Source organism: Carlito syrichta, unplaced genomic scaffold (assembly GCF_000164805.1).
Source record: "Carlito syrichta isolate Samal-C Ts95f unplaced genomic scaffold, Tarsius_syrichta-2.0.1 Scaffold301837, whole genome shotgun sequence".
NCBI lineage: Eukaryota > Metazoa > Chordata > Mammalia > Primates > Tarsiidae > Carlito > Carlito syrichta.
Genome location: NW_007245933.1, coordinates 50,431 through 69,994, shown reverse-complemented (window position 1 = coordinate 69,994; position 19,564 = coordinate 50,431). Strand labels below are relative to the sequence as shown.

At 37.8% G+C, this 19,564-nt stretch overlaps 1 protein-coding gene across 1 annotated transcript in view; it reads right to left on the bottom strand.

Annotated features, from left to right (window-relative positions):
* The window catches only part of XPO1 (exportin 1), a 54,967-nt gene that overhangs the window by 7,946 nt on the left and 27,457 nt on the right, over nucleotides 1–19,564 (bottom strand). Inside the window, exons 5-19 of the mRNA XM_008055381.2 lie at nucleotides 14,454–14,515; nucleotides 14,219–14,263; nucleotides 12,931–13,112; nucleotides 11,608–11,656; nucleotides 11,119–11,238; nucleotides 9,336–9,464; nucleotides 7,405–7,563; nucleotides 6,076–6,273; nucleotides 4,003–4,141; nucleotides 3,295–3,476; nucleotides 3,054–3,210; nucleotides 2,810–2,973; nucleotides 2,423–2,557; nucleotides 1,573–1,756; nucleotides 1,149–1,255 (exon numbers count right to left, since the gene is read on the bottom strand). Of these exons, the coding sequence (XP_008053572.1) occupies nucleotides 1,149–1,255; nucleotides 1,573–1,756; nucleotides 2,423–2,557; nucleotides 2,810–2,973; nucleotides 3,054–3,210; nucleotides 3,295–3,476; nucleotides 4,003–4,141; nucleotides 6,076–6,273; nucleotides 7,405–7,563; nucleotides 9,336–9,464; nucleotides 11,119–11,238; nucleotides 11,608–11,656; nucleotides 12,931–13,112; nucleotides 14,219–14,263; nucleotides 14,454–14,515 (2,012 nt within the window). The remainder of the gene's footprint in view (nucleotides 1–1,148; nucleotides 1,256–1,572; nucleotides 1,757–2,422; nucleotides 2,558–2,809; nucleotides 2,974–3,053; nucleotides 3,211–3,294; nucleotides 3,477–4,002; nucleotides 4,142–6,075; nucleotides 6,274–7,404; nucleotides 7,564–9,335; nucleotides 9,465–11,118; nucleotides 11,239–11,607; nucleotides 11,657–12,930; nucleotides 13,113–14,218; nucleotides 14,264–14,453; nucleotides 14,516–19,564) is intronic.

The following is a 19,564-nucleotide window of genomic DNA, read 5'->3' as shown; positions in this document are numbered from 1 at the left end:
CAAGTTACTTGTAAACTAATATCACGATTCCTTCAATTCATCCTACCTATAACTTTCAGTTTTTTTGTTTTGTTTTATTTTGTCATTTTTGTTGCCCATACTGGAGTATAGTGGCATGACCTCAGCTTACTGTAGCCTCAAACACCTAGGCTCAGATGATCTCCTCTCAGCCTCCTTAGGAGCTGAGATTACAGGCACATGGCTACCACACCAGGCTAATTTTTAAACTTTCTTTTTGGTAGATAACAAAGTCTTGTTATGTTTGCCCAGGCTGGTCTCAAACTCCTGGGCTTAAGAAATCCTCCGGGCTTAGCCTCCCCCCCAAAATGCTGGATCTGTAAGTGGGAGCCAACATGCCTGGCTACTTTCAAATTTTAAATACAGTTCCGATCACGTAATACACGTCTTAAAAACCTTTCAATATTCAGGTTAGCCACCTTAAGATTGCCATAAGAATTATATTTAGAACAAGTTGCTTGGAAAACATTTACAAAAAAGCAGTGGATTTGAAAATTATGAAAGTAAACAGCACATTTGTCAGTCATCATTCCAAACAGCAATGATAACAAAATAGGATTAAAAAAAAAAAAAGTCCCAAGGCTCAAGTGAATATAAAGATACAATACCTAAAACTAGGTCACATTTTTCCAAGTTGAGGAATATCAGGTTGGTTTTAGTTTCTGAAAACTATTTCCCTTTCTGAAAATCAAGTAAGACTAAAAAGAAAAACAGTCTTTCAAACATTCAGTCTGGAAAGTACTCCACTAAAGAGGCAAATTAACAACTTCTGTAGCTGTACAAATTGTTCCAAAAACCAAAGGATACAAAAATTAACAAAGCATCATCAACTAAGCTTTGCTACCTACCCATGAAAATAAAACGATTCAATCAATCTTCTTGGCTATCTTGTTATATATCACCCATACACCCCCACTGACCAATAGCAGTTTCTCTCAAAAATGGAATACTACTATTTGTATTTTAAGGTACAAGGACTACATTAAATAGAATGCTCTAAAATAATCACAAATGTAGATATCTGAATTACCTTTAAATCAGCAAAATGCATATACATAACAAGTAGATAGGGTATATTCCAGAAAACACAGCATCAATATTAAAACCACAAGAAAACATCTTTCACTTACCATCTGTGGATCATTGGAACGGCTCACCCAACCAGATATTAACTTTAAAGTTTCCCTTTTGACTGTTCGCATACTTCTAATCAATGGTTGCTTTGTAACCATTTCACCTAAAAAACAGAATTAAATGAAATTTAACTTGTTCACTAAAAGTTTAGAGTGGTACTTAGGTATGCTTCAGATGCAATTTCTAATACTACTAAAAAATGTAAAGCCAAAAGTAAACAGAATTTTTTGGGAAAATAACCTTTAAGACTAGTTTTCTTTTTCTTATTTTAAACTCTATTGTATTTTGAGTATAAGACTAATTTTGTAAAGAAGGGTATACGATATGTATATTAATATTTATATTACAAAAAATATACATCTATATATACATAAAAGTGATTCATTATACAGTTATATTTAAGAGTTCAGAATATCCTACCATTAGCTTGGATAGCTGCAGAAATATTTTCACTGAGGCACTTGTATACATTAAGCATGTCTAAATAAATTCTTCCAAGCTGAATTACAAAGGGGTGTCCAACAGCTTTGCAGGCTCTCACATTTGTTTTCAATATGCTACCCAGCTGCTTGACTGTTTCAGGATCTTTCAATATATCCACATTCTGGAAAGAAAAAGCAAATGCCATATCACATGAAAATTATTCAGTAAACACTAAAACAAAACACAACACATACCACTTACCCAAAACTACAAATTTATAACCTCAAATGATAAAACTAATACAAAAGTCTTTGCTACCTATATTTACCTAAGAATAGAGTAGCAAATTCTTATCTTCAAAATCAAAGCATGCTGGGCACAGTGGCTCACACCTTATAATCCCAGCACTTTGCGAGGCAGAGGTGAAGACTATTGCCTGAGTTGGCAGGTTCAAAAAAAGACCACCCTGGGCAACATGGTGAGACCTCGTCTCTACAATAAATCAGAAAATTAGCCAGGTGTGGTGGTGCATGCCTGTGGTTTCAGCTACTCGGAAGACTGAAGTGGAAGGATCACCTGAGCCTAGCAGGTCGGGGCTGGGGTGACTGTGAGCAGCGTGCCACTGCACTCCAGCCTGAGTCACAGAGTGACACTCTGACTCAAAAAACAAAAGAACCAAAAAAATAAAAATCAAAGCAAACTAAAAATAAACTTCATACTATCGTTTAATACACAAAACCACACAACATTATCAGATATGTATGTCAAAAGTACTGAATTAAGAACTTTTGGAAAGAACAGTCTTCTTTAATCCTATTAGAACTCAAAATAAAAATAAGTAACTTACTTTGGTTGCTTGCTGGATTATACTATCCCACACTTGATTAGGGAGTAGCATGTATTTTTCTATCAAATGTTCTTGTACTGTTTGGTCTGTTTGTGCACCAATCATGTACCCCACAGCTTCATAAAATGTATGAACCTATTTCAAAAAGCAGATATTTATAATTTCATATTCACACATATCTTAATAAGAAAAACCACACACAAGTAATCGACAAGTGTACTAAAACTGATTTTGTTAGGAATAATTTTAAGTAGGACAACAGTCTAACACAACTTCTACCTTGCTATGAAAACATAACCAGAGACACCTATATTGGATGAAATAGTGGCACTCTTTCTAATACCATTAATTAATTCTGATTAATACAGTGGTTAGTTCCTTACAAACCTGTTGAGGCTGAAGATCACAAATGATCGTGTTAATGTTGTTCAAGATCTCATCAATAAATGGCATCACTTCTCCCACTTGAACCTGAACAAAATGCCTTCGACATTTCTGAGCTATTTTAATGAAAGTATCACAAGCCATATCCTGGACTCCGTCATGGGTCTCTAACAAGACAAAAAAAGTCACCAATTTTGTTCAACAAAAATAAAAAACAAAATACAATATATTAAATGAGGAAATTTACCATGCATGAATTCAAACAGCTTGTTAACTACAGTCTTCAAAAACTTCCAGTGAGCTCTCAGAAATCTTGGATATTGACCTACTATATACATGATATTTGATGCAATAATAGCTTTATTATCTTTGCCTCTTTTCTGTTCACATAATCCTAACAGGTCCTGTAAATCAAGACAAATGTAGGTCATTTACTTGAACAAAACACGCTTATCCAAGTGTTCTGGTTCAGAGTTATCCTCGCATACCTTTATCACGGTAACAAGAAATCGTTTCTCGTCCTCTTCGTGCATCGCTCCGCTGATGGAGCCTATTGCCCAGCACAACGTATTCAAATTTTTCCATGACCATTCTGTACCATTCACTTGATTGTGAAGCTTCTCTGTCATTATTCTTTCTGTATCTACATAATCCAGATGAGTAAGATAAACTACAAAAGAAAAAAGTTGTGTATGTTTTAAATGCAAAACTTCATGAACAACAAGATTTTTATTAAGGAAAAATAGTACATGGATAAATACAGCTATTAAAAGATTCAGAGACTCGCCAGGCTTGGTGGCTCAGCCTGTAATCCCGCACCTTGGGAGGCTGAGGTGAGTGAACTGCCTGAGTCCGCGGGTTCCAGACCCACCCGGGCAACCTGGCAAGACCTCATCTTTACAATAAATCAACAAAAAAAAAAGCCAGGCGTGATAGCGCATGCCTGTAGTTCCAGTTACTTGGAAGGCTGAGGCGAAAGGATCACCAGAGCCCAGCAGGTCGAGGCTGTGAAGGCCGGGAGCAGCCACTGCACTCTAGTATGGGCGACAGACTGAGACTCCGACTCAAAAAAAAACAAAACAAAAAAAAACAACACAAGATTCAGAAACTAATGTAAGACATTTCCTAAAAAGTATTTCCAGATATTTGTAAACCCAGAAAAGGTCTGTAATTATTATTACTATTTATTAACTTACCTAATGTTTCCCTCATATTCTTATACAAATTTATGGAATCTGTATCCTTCATGAATTCTCTTACAACTTCTCCTTGATCATTCTCTACAACCAACACTTCCTCTGGCTTAGCCATACGACTAACCATCAATAAACGGACCTATTCAACAATAACCAAATCAGGAAAAATTTGTTAGAGTCATGAAATCAACCACATCAAACATAGAAATTTAGTTAAAAAACCAGACTGAGGACAGGTACAGTAGCTCATGCCTGTAATCCCAGCACTTTGGGAGGCCAAGGCAGGAGGATTGCTTGAGCCCAGGAGTTCGAGACCATCTAAGCAACATAGCAAGACATCTCTACCAAAAAAAAGTTTAAAAATTAGGCAAATGTGGTGGCCTGCAGAACAGTACTTGAGAGGTTGGGAGGAAGGATCAGGCAGATCCCAGAAGGTTGAGGCTTCGGTGAGTCATGATGATGCCAGTACACTCCAGCCTAGGCAACAGAGGGAATCCTAACTCAAAAACAGCAATATGCCAGGCGCGGTGGCTCAAGCCTGTAATCCCAGCACTCTGGGAAGCCTAGGCGAGAGGACTGCCTAAGCTTAGGGATTCGAGACAAGCCTGGGCAACTTGGTAAGATCTTATCTCTACAATAAAATAAAAAATTAGAAAACAAGCCAGGTGTGGTAGCACGCACCTGTAGTTCCAGCTACTTGGAAGGCTGAAGTGGAAGGATCACCTGAGCCCAGCAGGTCGAAGCTGCAGTGGTCATGAGTGTGCCACTCCACTCCAGCCTGAGACTCCAGCTCAAAACAAAAACAACAACAACAACAGCAGGGAGCGGTGGCTCATGCCTGTAATGCCAACAACTCAGAAGGTTGAGGCCTGAAATTAAAACCCGCCCTGACAACACACAGTGAGAGCACTTACGTAAGAAAAAAAAAATTAAAAATTAGCTTGATGTGGTGGCTCATATCTGTAGTCCTAGAGTTCAAGACTGCACTGAGTTATATGATCTTGCCAGTGCCTCTGCAACAGGGCAAGATCCTGTCTCTAAAATTCAACAAAACACCACAAAAACCTAAAGGCAATTAGTTATTCACCATTACCACACAAGACAAAATTATTCCTTCAAGAAAATATAAATTTAAAAAATTTAAACGTACTGGGTATGGTGGCTGATGCCTAGAATCCCAGCACTTTGGGAGACTGAGGTAAGAGGATTACCTAAGCCCAGGAGATCAGCTTAAGCAACATGGCTCGCCTCTAAAATACATCAAAAAATTAGCCAGGCATGGTGGTGTATGCATATAGTCCCAGCTACTTGGAAGGCTGAGGTGACAGAATCGCCTGAGCCCAGCAGGTTGAGGTTGCAGTAGTCATGATGATACCGCACTTCAGCCTAGGCAACAGAATGAGACTGACCAAAAATGAACTCTACAAAAATGGCTTGTGAAACCATGTTTTAATTCATGTGAATTAAAAAAAAAAAATTGTTACAACAGTTTCCTGTTTCTCATTCCTAGACTCAGATTCAGTAGATTGGTGGGTGGCCAACGAATTTGCCCTTCTCACAAAATCACAGGTGATGCTGCAGCTGGAACAAAAACCACGTTCTTGCGAACCAGAACTAACTCAACATCTTTCATATCCTAGTTTTTTGTTTTGTTTTATTTGAGTTGGAGTCTCACTCTTGTCGCCCATGCTGGGGTGCAGTGGCACACTCATGGCCATCGCAGGTTTGACCTCTGGGCTTAGGAGATCCTTCTGCCTCAGCCTTCTAAGTAGCTGAACTACAGACACATGCTACTACACCTGGCTATTTTGTGGTGTGATTTATTGTAGGGACAAGGTCTCACCAAGTTGCCCAGGCTGGTCTCGAAACCCCAGGCTCAGGTAATTCTCTCGCCTTGGCCTCCCAAAGTGCTGGGATTACAGGCTGAACCACTGTGCTGGGCCCATATCCTAGTTTTCAACATTCATAGAGAAATTGTTAGATTTTCTTTTTGCAGCTCATTAATTTAGATAGATTAGCCAAGAAAATAAAAACAAGTATTTACATTTAGCCCTCAACCAACCACTCTGTTACCTTGGATAACACAGGCAAATACAGTTGTCTCCTGGGAGGAACATCAAAGTGCTGACTTCCAGATAGCAATGGAGAGGCAGACGTAGAGAATGGGCTCTCTCTATAGAGTTCAGCAGCCAGATGATTCCAGTACTCAAGACAGATTTTAAAGATTTCAGTTTCTTCCACTTCAGATACCAACAACATATAATGAAGGGCCTACATAGAAGACCAAAACTACTGAAATTCTTAAACATTACTAACCAACTTCAAATTGCCTTTCACTTGTTACACCTTAATGAAAAGAATTCATGTTTCATTTATCACAATTCTGAGATTACACCAATTATCAAATAGACTGTTAACTATGGGAACAAACTGTGCTTGTTCTGACATGCCCTAAAACATGTCAAAATCCAACATAGTTGTTGACCAATACATATTTTCATCAAGTCTCCTAAAAATGTATGAAGTTCAAAAGGCCTTTGGTACCAACAGCGAAGAGGTCTCTACAACCCAAATACACCACCACAGACGAAAGAATAAACAAAATGTGGCATATTCATACAATGGAAGTATTTTCCAGCTGATTAACAAAAATGAAGTATTGCTACAGAGTACAACATGAATACTGAAAACATTATGCTAAATAAAAGAAGCCAGACACAAAAGCCATGTTTTAGTATTCCACTTATACATGAAATATCCAGAGGAGGTAAATCTATAGTAACTGAAAACAAATCAGTGGTTGCCAGAAATGAGGGAAAATGGGATTCATCGGTAAAGGGTCACCTTTCGGGTGGTGAAAATGTTTTGTAAACAGATATTAATGATTATACACTACTGGGAATACACTAAAATACCAATTACCCTTCAGTAATTTAATTCAGTGGTCCCTAACAGTTTTGGCATCAGGCATTAGATTCTCATAAGGAGCACGCAACCTACACCCCTTGCTTGTGCAGTTCACAACAGGGTTCATGCAATGGCAATCTAATGCCACCATTGATATGAGAGTAGGCAGAACTCCATCCCCCCCGTCAGCTTACCTCATGCTATGTGACCCAGTTCCTAACAGGCCACAGACTGGTACCAGTCCACAGCCTGGAGGTTGGGAGACCCCTGATTTAAATTATAAAATTTTTAGCCCTAGCTCTATGCAGAAAACACAAAATTCCAGAATACTAGGCTTGTAACTATAATCCAGAATTGAGAACATATATTTATAAAGCATGGTTCAAGAAAGAGAAGAAATATCATAAGGTACGCACTTTTTAAAATGACACATTTTTTTAAAGAATTGATTTATTTGGAGAAATTTCGGGAGCAAAGGCTCCACACAAAGCCTACCTCCATGAGTGTTTCCCTGAGATTTAATCTTTTTTCTATAAGTTGACCGTGTTCCTTAAGAAAGGTGCAGAGAAACAAACTGAGATTTTGAATAAAGTTCTGTTCATCATCTTTTCCATTCGAGTATGCAAGTCGAATATTGGTATTTAAAGGAAGCATCTGCAAGTTTAAAAAGTGACTACCAGTTTGCATTTTATAAAACCAACAAGAGACATATTACTTTGTCCTAAGATTCCAACACCCTTTTGTCAATGATACCATATAGAGAACTCCTAAGTCTGGTATACCTATTCTTGTGTCGTTGTGACCTAAATTTTGACTCTTCTCAAATAAATATGTTGGAGGTATGTGAAGTCTTTATTATATCCTTTGAACTTTTCCCTCATCAGTGACATTGAAAATGTAAAAAAACTCATTTAACTCATTCAGATCACAAACATATATAGTATGGCTGGGCGAGGTGGTTTAAGCCTGTAATACCAGCACTTTGGGAGGCTGAGGTGAAGGGACTGCCTGAACCCATGGGTTCAAGAACACCCTGGGCAACTTTGTGAGACCTCATCTCTACAATAAAAATCAGAAAATTAGCCAGGTGTGGTATCAAGTGCCTGTAGTTCCGGTTACTTGGGGAGGCTGAAGCAGAAGGACTGCCTGGAGCCCAGCAGGTCGACGCTGGGGTGCCCATGAGTATGCCACTGCACTACAGCCTGGACAATGAAGGAAGATGCCAACTCAAAAAAAAACATATATAGTAATGGAAGTTTTTTTTTTTTTTTTTTGAGACAGGGTCTTGCTCTGTCACCAAACTGGATTGAAGTGGCACCATCATGGCTCACTGTAGCCTTGAACACCTGAGTGCAAGTGATCCTCCAACCTCAATCTTCTAAGTTATTATTGGTATAAGCTGTTATGTCTATATTTTGTACACATAGTGGAGACCTGCTATATTGTCCAGGGTGCCTCCCAAAGTATTGTAATTATAGGCAAGAGTCATTGTGCCTGATAATTAATGTAGTATTAATAACTTTATAGATCATTTCAATTGATAATTGAAATAGAGCTAAAAAGAATTCCTTCAGCACAATGTCAGGAAAAGATCAGATAACAAACCCCAGGTTCCCCACTGTCTGGTCAAATCTCTTTGAAAAGGAAAAGCTCTGGTTGGGTTTGGTGGTTCAGTTTGTAATCCCAGCACTTTGGGAGGCTGAGGAGAGTGGATTGCCTGAGCCTGCAGGTTCAAGACCAGTCCAAGCAACTTGGGGAAACCTTGTCTCTACAATAAAATGAAAAATTAGCTAGGCATGGTAGCATGTGCCTGTAGTTCTGGCTACTTGGAAGGCTGAGGCGGAAGGATTGCCAGAGCCCAGAAGGTAGACGCTAGGGTGAGACTCCAACTCAAAAACAGAACAAGTTCCTAAATCCTATCAAAATAAGTTACCAGCATATCCCCAAAACCTTAATTCCAATAATATTTGAGTACTCATAAAAATTTCTAGCTTACAGCCGGACTCGGTGGCTCAGTCTGTAATCCCGTGCCTCTGGGAGGCTGAGGTGAGTGGGTTGCCTGAGCCCGCGGGTTCGAGACCCGCCTGGGCAGCGAGACCTCATCTCTACAATAAATAAAAAAAATCAGCCGGGCGTGGTAGCACATGCCTGTAATTCCGGCTACTTGGAAGGCTGAGGCGGAAGGATTGCCAGAGCCCAGCAGGCGAGGCTGCGGTGGCCGGAAGCGGCCACTGCACTCCAGTCTGGGCAACCGAGTGAGACTCCAACTTAAAAAAAAAAAAAATTTCTAGCTTACTACTGATTTTATATAATATATAATCACATTATGGCTGATCTATGATACTTTGTGCTAAACTAGTTCAACTGGAATCCAACATTTTCTAAGGCACTAAAACTGTCCACTCGATTTTCAAGATTGTATTTACCTGTTTTAGCTGCATCATTGTCAGTGTAAATAGTGTTACAAATTGTTCCTCATATTGGCTTACACTCACACCAGCAATCTCAGTGAGGCACTTCAGAGATACATTTCGAAACATTGGAACATTCAGGAACTATTTAAAAAAGGGGGGAGAATATAAATTAAATGGCCTGAAAAACACTTCACTAAAAATTCCATTAAAGAAGTGAGACAGAGAGACAGAGAGACAGAGAGACAGAGAGACAGAGAGAGAGAGAGAGAGAGAGAGAGAGTGAGGGAGAGACAGAGAGAGAGAGACAGAGAGAGAGAGAGAGAGAGAGAGAGAGACACACACAGAGGGAATTTTAAGTCAGGAATACAGGGATACAAGTGCAAGTGAAAAACAGAAAACAGACAAATGAATTTCGAGGAAATTCCATTATCTACCCAATATATAGCAAATGCTTTAGGAGCAAATTGTGACTTCTTTTGATGTGTCCTCAGACATCTAAAAAACAGTTGCTATACAGTGACAATCATGAAAACACACACACACACACACACACACACACACACCTGCTTAATAACTATTATGACTTATGACTTTTAGGAACATTATGTTTTCTGTGCAATGAAACAAGACCCAAAACTTATGATTGTTTAAGATTTTAGGACAAGGTTGCTGGATGTGGAGGCAACCGTGTAATCTCAGCACTTTGAGAGGTGGAGGCGAGAGGATGGCCTGAGACCAGGGATTTGAAACCAGACTGGGCAACTTGATGAGAACTCGTCACTGCTATAAAATAAAATATCAGCCAGGTGTGGTGGTGCACGTCTATAGTTACAGCTACTTGGAAGACTGAGATGGTAGATCTCCTGAGCCCAGCAGGTCAAGGCTGTGGTGGCTGTGAGCGTGCCACTGAATTCTAGCCTGAACAACAGAGCGAGGCTCCAACTCAATAAAAATAAAAATAAAAAACAGGACATGGTCAATACATCTAGGATTAATAAGAGTATGAGAAATTGGCGTTTATATTCTACTGCTGAGAAGATATACAAAAGGTATACCATTTGGGGATGGCAATTTAGTAGACATTAAGACCTTAAAAATGGACATATCTAATAGCTGTGCAATAACAAATATAAAAACTTACACAAAACAAACGTTTGGACAATTGTATAAATATCCTATGTATAAAAATGTCCCCTGTGGAACTGTTAACAATACCAAAGCTTTTATATAACAAATGTCTAGCAACAAAATGACTCATGCCGTAAGACCATTATAATGTCATCAAACCTTGCATTACAAAGTTTACAAATGAAATTAATACTTTGAATTACAAATGTACAGTTATAGTGGTCTGATCTATTAAAAATGAAAGGATAACACACCCAATTGGTAAAAGTGGTTATCTCTGGACAAGTAATTATAGAATTTCAAAAAGGCATTTCTTGCTACTGATGTATAATTATTAGGTAAAACACACTTTTCATTTTATAGAAATATCACTTGACTTACCTCACTGTAACTCACATACTTAACTAAAAGTTGACAATATAATCAAATCTGTTACAGTTGTTCAAACTGAATTCATGAAATTACATGTGATAAGTGGCAGAATCATCAGATTTTGAGACTCATTTCAAACAATTACTAGCTGTAATATGGAAAAGGTCTTCTGAGCAGTTTCCTCATCTTAGAAACAAGGTTGAATATGGTTTTGAATGCAGAAAAGAGCTTTACAAGCGAAAATAACACATGCAGCTATACAATTACAAATATAACTAAAATGTATTCATTCTACCTTATAAATTAATGTGCTAATCAACTTGGTCTCAAAAATATATCCCAGTGGAATCCAGTTCAGAAATCTGAGCAGTGTTTCCAAGGTTGCATGTACAAGTGGAGCATTTTGAGAATTCTCCTGCAAGAGAAAACATTACCTGTAAATAATTATTTCTTGGCCAGGCGCAACGGCTCATGCCTGTAATCCCAGCACTTTGGGGAGGCTGAGGAGAGAGAATTGTCTGAGTTCAGGGGTTCAAAACCAGCCTCGGCAACTTTGTAAGACCTCATCTCTACAATAAATCAAAAAATTAGCTGGGCATGGTGGCACACGCCTGCAATACCAGCTACTTGGAAGGCTGAAGCAGAAGGATCACCTGAGTCTAGTAGGCTGAGGCTGTGGTGGCTCTGATCGGGCCACTGCACTCCAGCCTTAGAGAGAGCGAGACTCCAAAATAAAATAAAAATCTTTAATTGCCATTTAAAAAATCAAATAAAAAGCACTTACCATCACAAACTGACACAGTTGAAATATTTGTGAGAACTCATTGCACATGCTAAAAAAAAAAGATCAGATTTAGAAAACATAGAAATATACCACAATATTAATAAAAATGATTAGAACTTCAGCAATCTGGTCATTAAAGACTTGAGTGACTCCTATTTAAACACATGCAAAATATCAATAACTTCAACAAAAGTTACCAAGCCATTAAATCTACACTCATTTTTAAAACTCAACTACAAACACTGCTTTAAAAGCACATAATCTCAATTTTAACTAAGCTAGTGTCTTTGAAATACTTAAAATTCTCTAAAATAGGAGAAACAGCATTAGCTTATTTGAATACATAAAGGTAAAATGTTGCTGTGCCTAAAGCAGCAATTAACATTTCCTAATGATACATAGTTTATTTTGGCTGTTTACTACTAAAAGTGAGTCTGCCATTGTTTTTATTTTGGTGTCAGGGGTTTCAATGCGTGGGGGTAAAATCACGGCTTACTGAGTCTTGGACTTCTAGGCTCAGGAGATCTTTCCACCTCAGCCTCCTGAGTCGCTGGGACTACAGGCACATGTCACCATGCCCAGCTAATTTTTAAAAAAAAATTTTGTAACCCTAGCACTTTGGGAGGCAGAGGTGAGTCAATTGCCTGAGCCTGCGGGTTCAAGATCAGCCCGGACAACTTGGTGATATCTCATCTCTACAATAAATCAAAAATTAGCTGGGCGTGTTAGCGTGCACCTATAGTTCCGGCTACTTGGAAGGCTGAGGTGGCAGGATCGCTGAAGCCCAGCAGATCGACGCTGGGGTGGCCGTGAGTGTGCCATGGCACTACAGCCTAGGCAACAGAGTGAGACTCCAACTCAAAAAACTAAAATTTTTTTGTACAGATGAGGTCTCACTATGTTGCCTAGGCTGGCCTCGAACTCCTAGGCTCAAGCAATCTTCCTGCCTCGAACTCCCAGAGTGCCAGGACCACAGGCATGAGCCATCATACCCAGTCATCCCTACTGTTAACTGTACAGGAATTGATGAGAAGCAGGAAAATAATTTAATTGAATATTTAAATTCAAGTCTTGGAATCTAAACAATTGTCATATAAAACAAATCCTCAAGTAGTATGATACTCTGAGCAATTCATATGCTGTTCAATCTTCCAGGTGTAGATTATTAGGTCCACTCTAGGACGCTTTAAACTGTAGTTAAAATCCACAAGTAATTTAGCATATTATTGATTATAGTTCTTTAAATATTTACAAATTACCATGAGATTTCTTAAAATAGTTTGAGAAATAATTTTGAAATTCTAAGACAAAATTATTACTTGCCTGTCTTTTAAATGCTTAGCTTTTACTTGGGTTATCTGTCCACTAGAGAAATCAAACACTTCTTCACTCAAAAGTTTAAGAATCACCATGTTATTCTGACAGAGACTTTCGCTGGTCCTACTTGCTCCAACAATGTCACTGATAAAAGTAGGCCAATGTTTGGGCCATTCTTGCTTCAGTATCTAAAATAAGACATAAAGTATTAATTTCATTTTACTTATCAAAGGCAGGGGAATAAAACCTTCAGAGAAACTATGTAAAAATAAAAAGCAAGAGTAAATATCAACTTTTAGTTTTCTCTTCACCCTCTATGCTACACTAGATAGAAAAAAATACACAACTAAAGCCCTATGTTTTAAACATTCCATAGCCCCTCTCAATTATCCTAACTGACAGTCTAAATCTAGTTCTAATGTGTGTGTGTATCAATATCTGCCTAATAGATACGTGTAATATTCTAGAATGCTCAAGGATCTACCTCCAAAGTCATAAAAGGTGACTGACTGGTAAGACAGCTTTCTACGGATGAAATCTGGACACTGAAACACAGTAGGGTTTCGATGTATAAAATAAGTAAAAATTGCAATTGGATATTTGATATTCTTTTACCCAAATTCTAACGGACCACATTAGATTTCTCAGTCTGGACTGTTATTACATGCTAGAGATTTCGCAGATATTCTCTAACAGTGCCTATTAACCTTATTTAGACTCTCCTCCCTCTCCCATTCAGAAACAGACTACTGAGAGAAAGCTCCTAAGTATAAAAGTTGTGAGCACACTAAAATTTTGGGAAACCTGATGTTTCTAAAACCTACTTAAATAGAAGAGTCTATTTTCCCCCTTCATATACCAAATAATGTCCTCTGGAAAAATTTGTGACACATTACTATAGAGAATAGAAAATATTACAAATTTAAATGTAGACTATACAGAAAATTTGAAAAAGACCAAATCTGGAGATTAGAAGTATGCAGATATCAAAGGATTGAGATAGACTGCAAGTCAAGGAAACATGCACAGTACCACACATGAGAAAATCTGAAAGAACCCTACATGGATTCCAATCCACACTGGAGCCATATACATGTTTGATGACTCCTACCACATCCAATTACTCTGAAATGCTGACAGCAGGCTACCTAGTATAGTTATTGTTGGGTTACAATCACTACTTTTGCAAAATATACTAGTCTACTGTACTTCATAAAGATTTGAACATTTCTTTAAATAGTAAGCATAGTTAAAACAATTCTTCTGAGAAAAGTTGAGTTAAGTTAGAGCTCACCTGGACAAGAATCATATTTAACTTCCCAATATACACCTTTTCTTTCTAAGGGAAAAAAAAAAGATTATGAGAGTCTAACCAAGAATATAAGCATCGGACATCACCCTCAGAAACACAGCATTACTACAAATGATTGTGCATATGTGTGTGTCTCTGACAGAAATAGGTTCTAGTCAAAGACTCAGTATTTAAATGATTTTGCACTCTCAAAATAATCTCCCCAAAAACCTCTTACCTCTACACAAGTTGGGTCAGATGACGTCTTGATAATGAGGCCAACAACGTATTTTTTAATTCCTATTAAAAAAAATTGCACATAATGGATAAAAAAATGGAATTTATAGCACACTAACAAAACTTCAAACTAATGACTGGAAGATAGGGCGAGCAGAATAAATGACTGTAACCCCATCAACAATTTAAATAATAAATTCTAAGAAACTCTTCAGTTATGTATCAGTCAAGTAGATCAACCTGAAATTAAAGTAAAAACTACCTCAGGGGACCAACGTCTCAGCCGTTTAAGTAGACATATCAATCAGATTTTGAGTTACACGTCTGTTATCACTTTCCAATATATATTAATTATAACATTAAGCTAATACTAGAAATAGGATTTTAACTACACCCATACAACATTTTTAAAAAAAGAGGTTTAGGAGAAAAGTTTTTTTTAATGCTCTTTACGTAAGGATACCGTAATAGTACAACCTACTCTTAAACAGTTAAGACATTGTATCTGATTTTAATTTTCCTTTTTCAGAATTTACCAAGTATTTGCAATAGGCCTCCAGTTATTCTAAAACAAATGTGTTGCAGATTGTTAAACTTTCCTAAAAAATTTTAAAGTGTGGCACACATCTATGAACATACCTAAAGGATCTGAGGCAGCATCATTAACTGAACAAATTAATGTTTCTTACTATGTAGAATTAATGACTAAATAATCTCACAACTGTTCCTTCACCACTAAATGAGCTGAATCATGAAGATTTTTAGTTTTCGAAGCTTTCTGAATTTTGAAAAAGCAGATAAGAGTTTGTGGAACGATATGCTCCAGCCCTCATCTAACAAATCTGAAACAATGGATTCAAATTTTCACTAAGTAAGAAACTCATAAGAAATCTATCCAATGCAGGGGGGACACAACATCACTAAGGGTACCCGATCTCAAACCAGGCCAAGTGGGGACCCAAGAGAGGCCCAAACTTTACCTGTACAATGACCACTTGTACACCTAATCCTGAATTGTACCCCACATATTTAATAAAATAAAAAAATTTTAAAAAGGAGAATTCTATCTATTGCAATTAGGAAATACAGACAACTCGAAGGCAACACAATGTTTATGTGATTGTAAAACTACCTCAACACAGTAAATAATCTTCATGAGGTAAAGTATCAAATTCACTTTTTAAAACTATGGCTCCCCTTCATTGGCACTTCAAAATATAATTTTTATTAACTATGATGAAATTGCCCCCCCGTCCCAAATAAAAATAAAATTTCTCAAAACATTAATTATGGAAATATTTTCCTAGTTGTAGAAAAATTTTATTTATACAATAAAACAAAAACAAGCGTTATTTGTCAAATGAAAATCTAATAAGTAGTGTCAATATGCATAACAGCATTTATGCTACAAACACATATAATGAATGTGTGAAAAATGTCTTGTTTACATTTTAAAAAGTCAAGTAAACAAGAGTCAAAAACTACAATAACAACTGTTGCAAACAAGACACACCAATGAATGCTAAAACTGGGATATCTGCATAGTCTCAAATCATCTTCCTAAGCCATGTATCAATTTTAAAGGGTAAAATAATTGTGTAAGCTAAAATCAAGGAGGCACCACCATAACCAATTAGTAAAGGTCAATGATAAATGAGTAAGACATACTGACATCTCTGACCCTTTGGTATGGTGGACCGGGAAGGACATAACATCAATTTTGTGGTATTCTTGCCTAGATAAGGAAACCCAATTTAAACTTGAGGAAACTGACAAACCCAAACTGAAACACATTTTACAAAATAACAAAGCAGAAGGAATCAAGTGTCAAAGACATTAGGGCCTGTCACAAACTAGGAGACTAACGAAACACAACAACTTAAATATAGCATACAACAAGAAAAAGGACATTAGGGAAAAAAAAATGTGAAATCTGAATTAGGCCTACTGTAGTTCAGTTAATAGTACTGAACCAATGTTAACACTTTTGGTTTTCATAACTGTACCATGGTCGTGCAAGTTGTTAATATTACAATAAACTGTTTGCAGGGCATTATGAAAACTCTGTATTCTTTTATGCAGTTTTTCTGTAGGTCTTAAAGTTATTTTAAAATAACAAAAGATGCTTTGTGAATACAAGTCAGGTCTAGTTTTAATATAAATTTTCTTAAACAAAAAATTATGGAATCAAATTTTATTTTAAATGGGCCGGGGCGCACTGACTCACGCCTGTAATCCCAGCACTTTGAGAAAGTTGCCTGAGCCCAAGAGTTCGAGATCAACCTAGGCAACATAGAGACCTATCTACAAAAAATGAGCTGGGTGTGATGGTGCGCACCTGTAGACCGTGCTACCAGAGAGGCTGAGGTGGGAGGATCGCTTGAGTCCAGGAGTTTGAGGCTGCGGTGAGCCGTGATTGTGCCACCACACTCTAGCCTGGGTGATAGAGTAGACCCCGAATCAAAAAATATATACATAAATGAAAATAAAATGAACACTAAATTTTAACAATTACTTTGGGGATTACAGGCAACATTCTTCCTCTTACAGTAACACTTTACTACAAACTATTTTCCATGGGTTCTTAATGTTCATGAAATCTCACCAACAAAAATTCTGGTAATATTGACCCCTTTGTTTTTTACAGATGAATTACTATCAATAAAGTCTCTTAAAAACATATAAAAGGGCAATTTATAAAAACAAAACAGTAAGCATTCTCAATTAAATTTCTTAAAATATAGCACTACTCTTTGTAGGCTTCATATTCAGTAAAAATCACATTAATCTGAAATTATCTTTTTTGCCAATTAACCATATGTTTTCTAAGTGCTTCCTTGAAAAGTTTTGACATAAAACGTGACAAAAACTCGACATAACAAAGAAAAACATTTTAACGAAAGGTTCTCACTGAAGTCACGGGTTTTGTTGAGTATAATTACCTTCCCATAGTGGCTATGCCATCAGGATTTTCAATGAATTAATGCTGTGATTTCAATTTCTTATAATCACAGTGACCCAGGACTCTATTCTCAGTAATATGAACTTAAAAAATCATCTTGAGATTGGGCGCAGTAGCCCACAGGTTCGAGACCAGCTTGGGCAACTTGGCAAGACCTCATTTCTACAAAAAAAAAAAATTAGCCAGGCATGGTGGCGCATGCCTATAGTTCCAGTTACTTGGAAGGCTGAGGCGGAAGGAGCGCCTGAGCCCAGCAGGTCCACACTGCGGTGGCCGGGAGTATGTCACTGCCCTCCAGTCTAAGCAACAGAGTGAGACTCCAAGTCCAAAAAAAAAAAAAAGGCCGGGCTCGGTGGCTCAGCCTGTAATCCTGCACACTTTGGGAGGTCGAGGTGAGTGAATTGCCTGAGCCCACGGGTTCGAGACCCGCCTGGGCAACTTGGCGAGACCTCATCTCTACAATAAATCAAAAAAATTAGCCAGGCGTAGTAATGCGCGCCTGTAGTTCCGGCTACTTGGAAGGCTAAGGCAGAAGGATCACTGGAGCCCAGCAAGTCGAGGCTGTGGTGGCCAGGAACGGCCACTGCACTCTAGTCTGGGCGATGGAGTGAGACTCCAACTCAAAAAAAAAAAACAAAACTCCAAAGTATGTAGACTAAGCTTTCTGAAGTTTCTTCCTTAAAACCAGCCACATAAAATTAACTCAAAACTTTCCAAGTGTAAAAAAGCACCGAACTAGGCCAAGCATGGTGGCTCAGCACTCTAGGAGGGCGAGGCAAGAGGGCTGCCTAAGCCCAGGAATTCGAGAACAACCAGAACAAAATAGAGAAACCCTGTCTCTACAAAAAAAAAATTTAAAAATCAGACAGGCGTAGAGATGTGCGCCTGTAGTCTCAGAATGCTGAGGTGGAAAGATCACCCAAGTCCAGGAGGTCCAGCCCGGATAAGAGTGAGACACCAACTCAAAACAAAAAATCTTTTAAATGTCTAACTAGTCAACGGAAAGCAGTTTATAGTATGTAAAAATTTTCCAAATTCATGATTTTATGCATGTATCATTTATAATACAACTCTATTTTCTCCATGCAAATAAAAATGTCTTCAATAGTCCCATTCCAAATAAAGACATAGCAATGTCAAATGGTCAATATAACGTTCAAACTGAATAATGTCATCTTTTAGCAAGCTAAAAAGAGAAATAAATCCCATGCTGACTTAGAAGATGTACATCACCTGGCATGTTATTTACACAGCAATAATAATCTTATCCCTGAAAAGCACCTTATAAATACTGGATACTTAATGATGAGGTAAAAAACATGTATTACAGAACCTGGTTTTTATATGGAGAACTCACTAAAACCCTTTAAAATACTGAGAACAAATTAATACAAATGGTGCCATATTCCCATAGAAGCAAAAATCTACCCTCAAAATTTATGTTTATAATTGTACATTAGCAATTTTTTTTAGTTGGGGTCACACTCTATCACCCAGGCTGGAGTGCAGAGGCACAATCACAGCTCACTGCAGCCTCAACCTCCTAGGCTCAAATGAGCCTTCCACCTTAGCCTCCTGAGTAACTGGGACTACAGGTACATATCACATTCACCTAATTTTCTTTTTTTAAGGGATGAGGTTTTGCTATGTTGCCAGGTCTCGAACTCCTGGACTCCAGCAATTCTCCTGCCTCAGCCTCCTTAAGTACTGGGATTACAAACCACCATGCCCAGATTACATTAGCAACAGTGCAAGAAGGTCATTCAGTAAGTTTTCAACCAAAATTCAATTAATTTTTTTGAAAAATGCATTTCTAAACAAATTCTTTTAAAAAGTGAGTAAAAAAGTTACACACTCCAATTCCTCTCCTTCACAGCAGCTGATTTTAATATACAACTTGAGCATCCCAAATCTGAAATGCTCCATAGTCTTAAACTTCCTGTGCACCAACATGGCACTCAAAGAAAATGTACATTAGAGCATTCTGGATTTGGGATGCTCACCTAGTAAGTAAAATCCAAAGATGCCTCAAATCCCAAACACTTTTATTTATATATTTTTTTGAGTTGGAGTCTCACTCTGTCACCCAGACTGGAGTGCAGTGGCCGCTCCTGGCCACCGCAGCCTTGACCAGCTGGGCTCCGGCGATG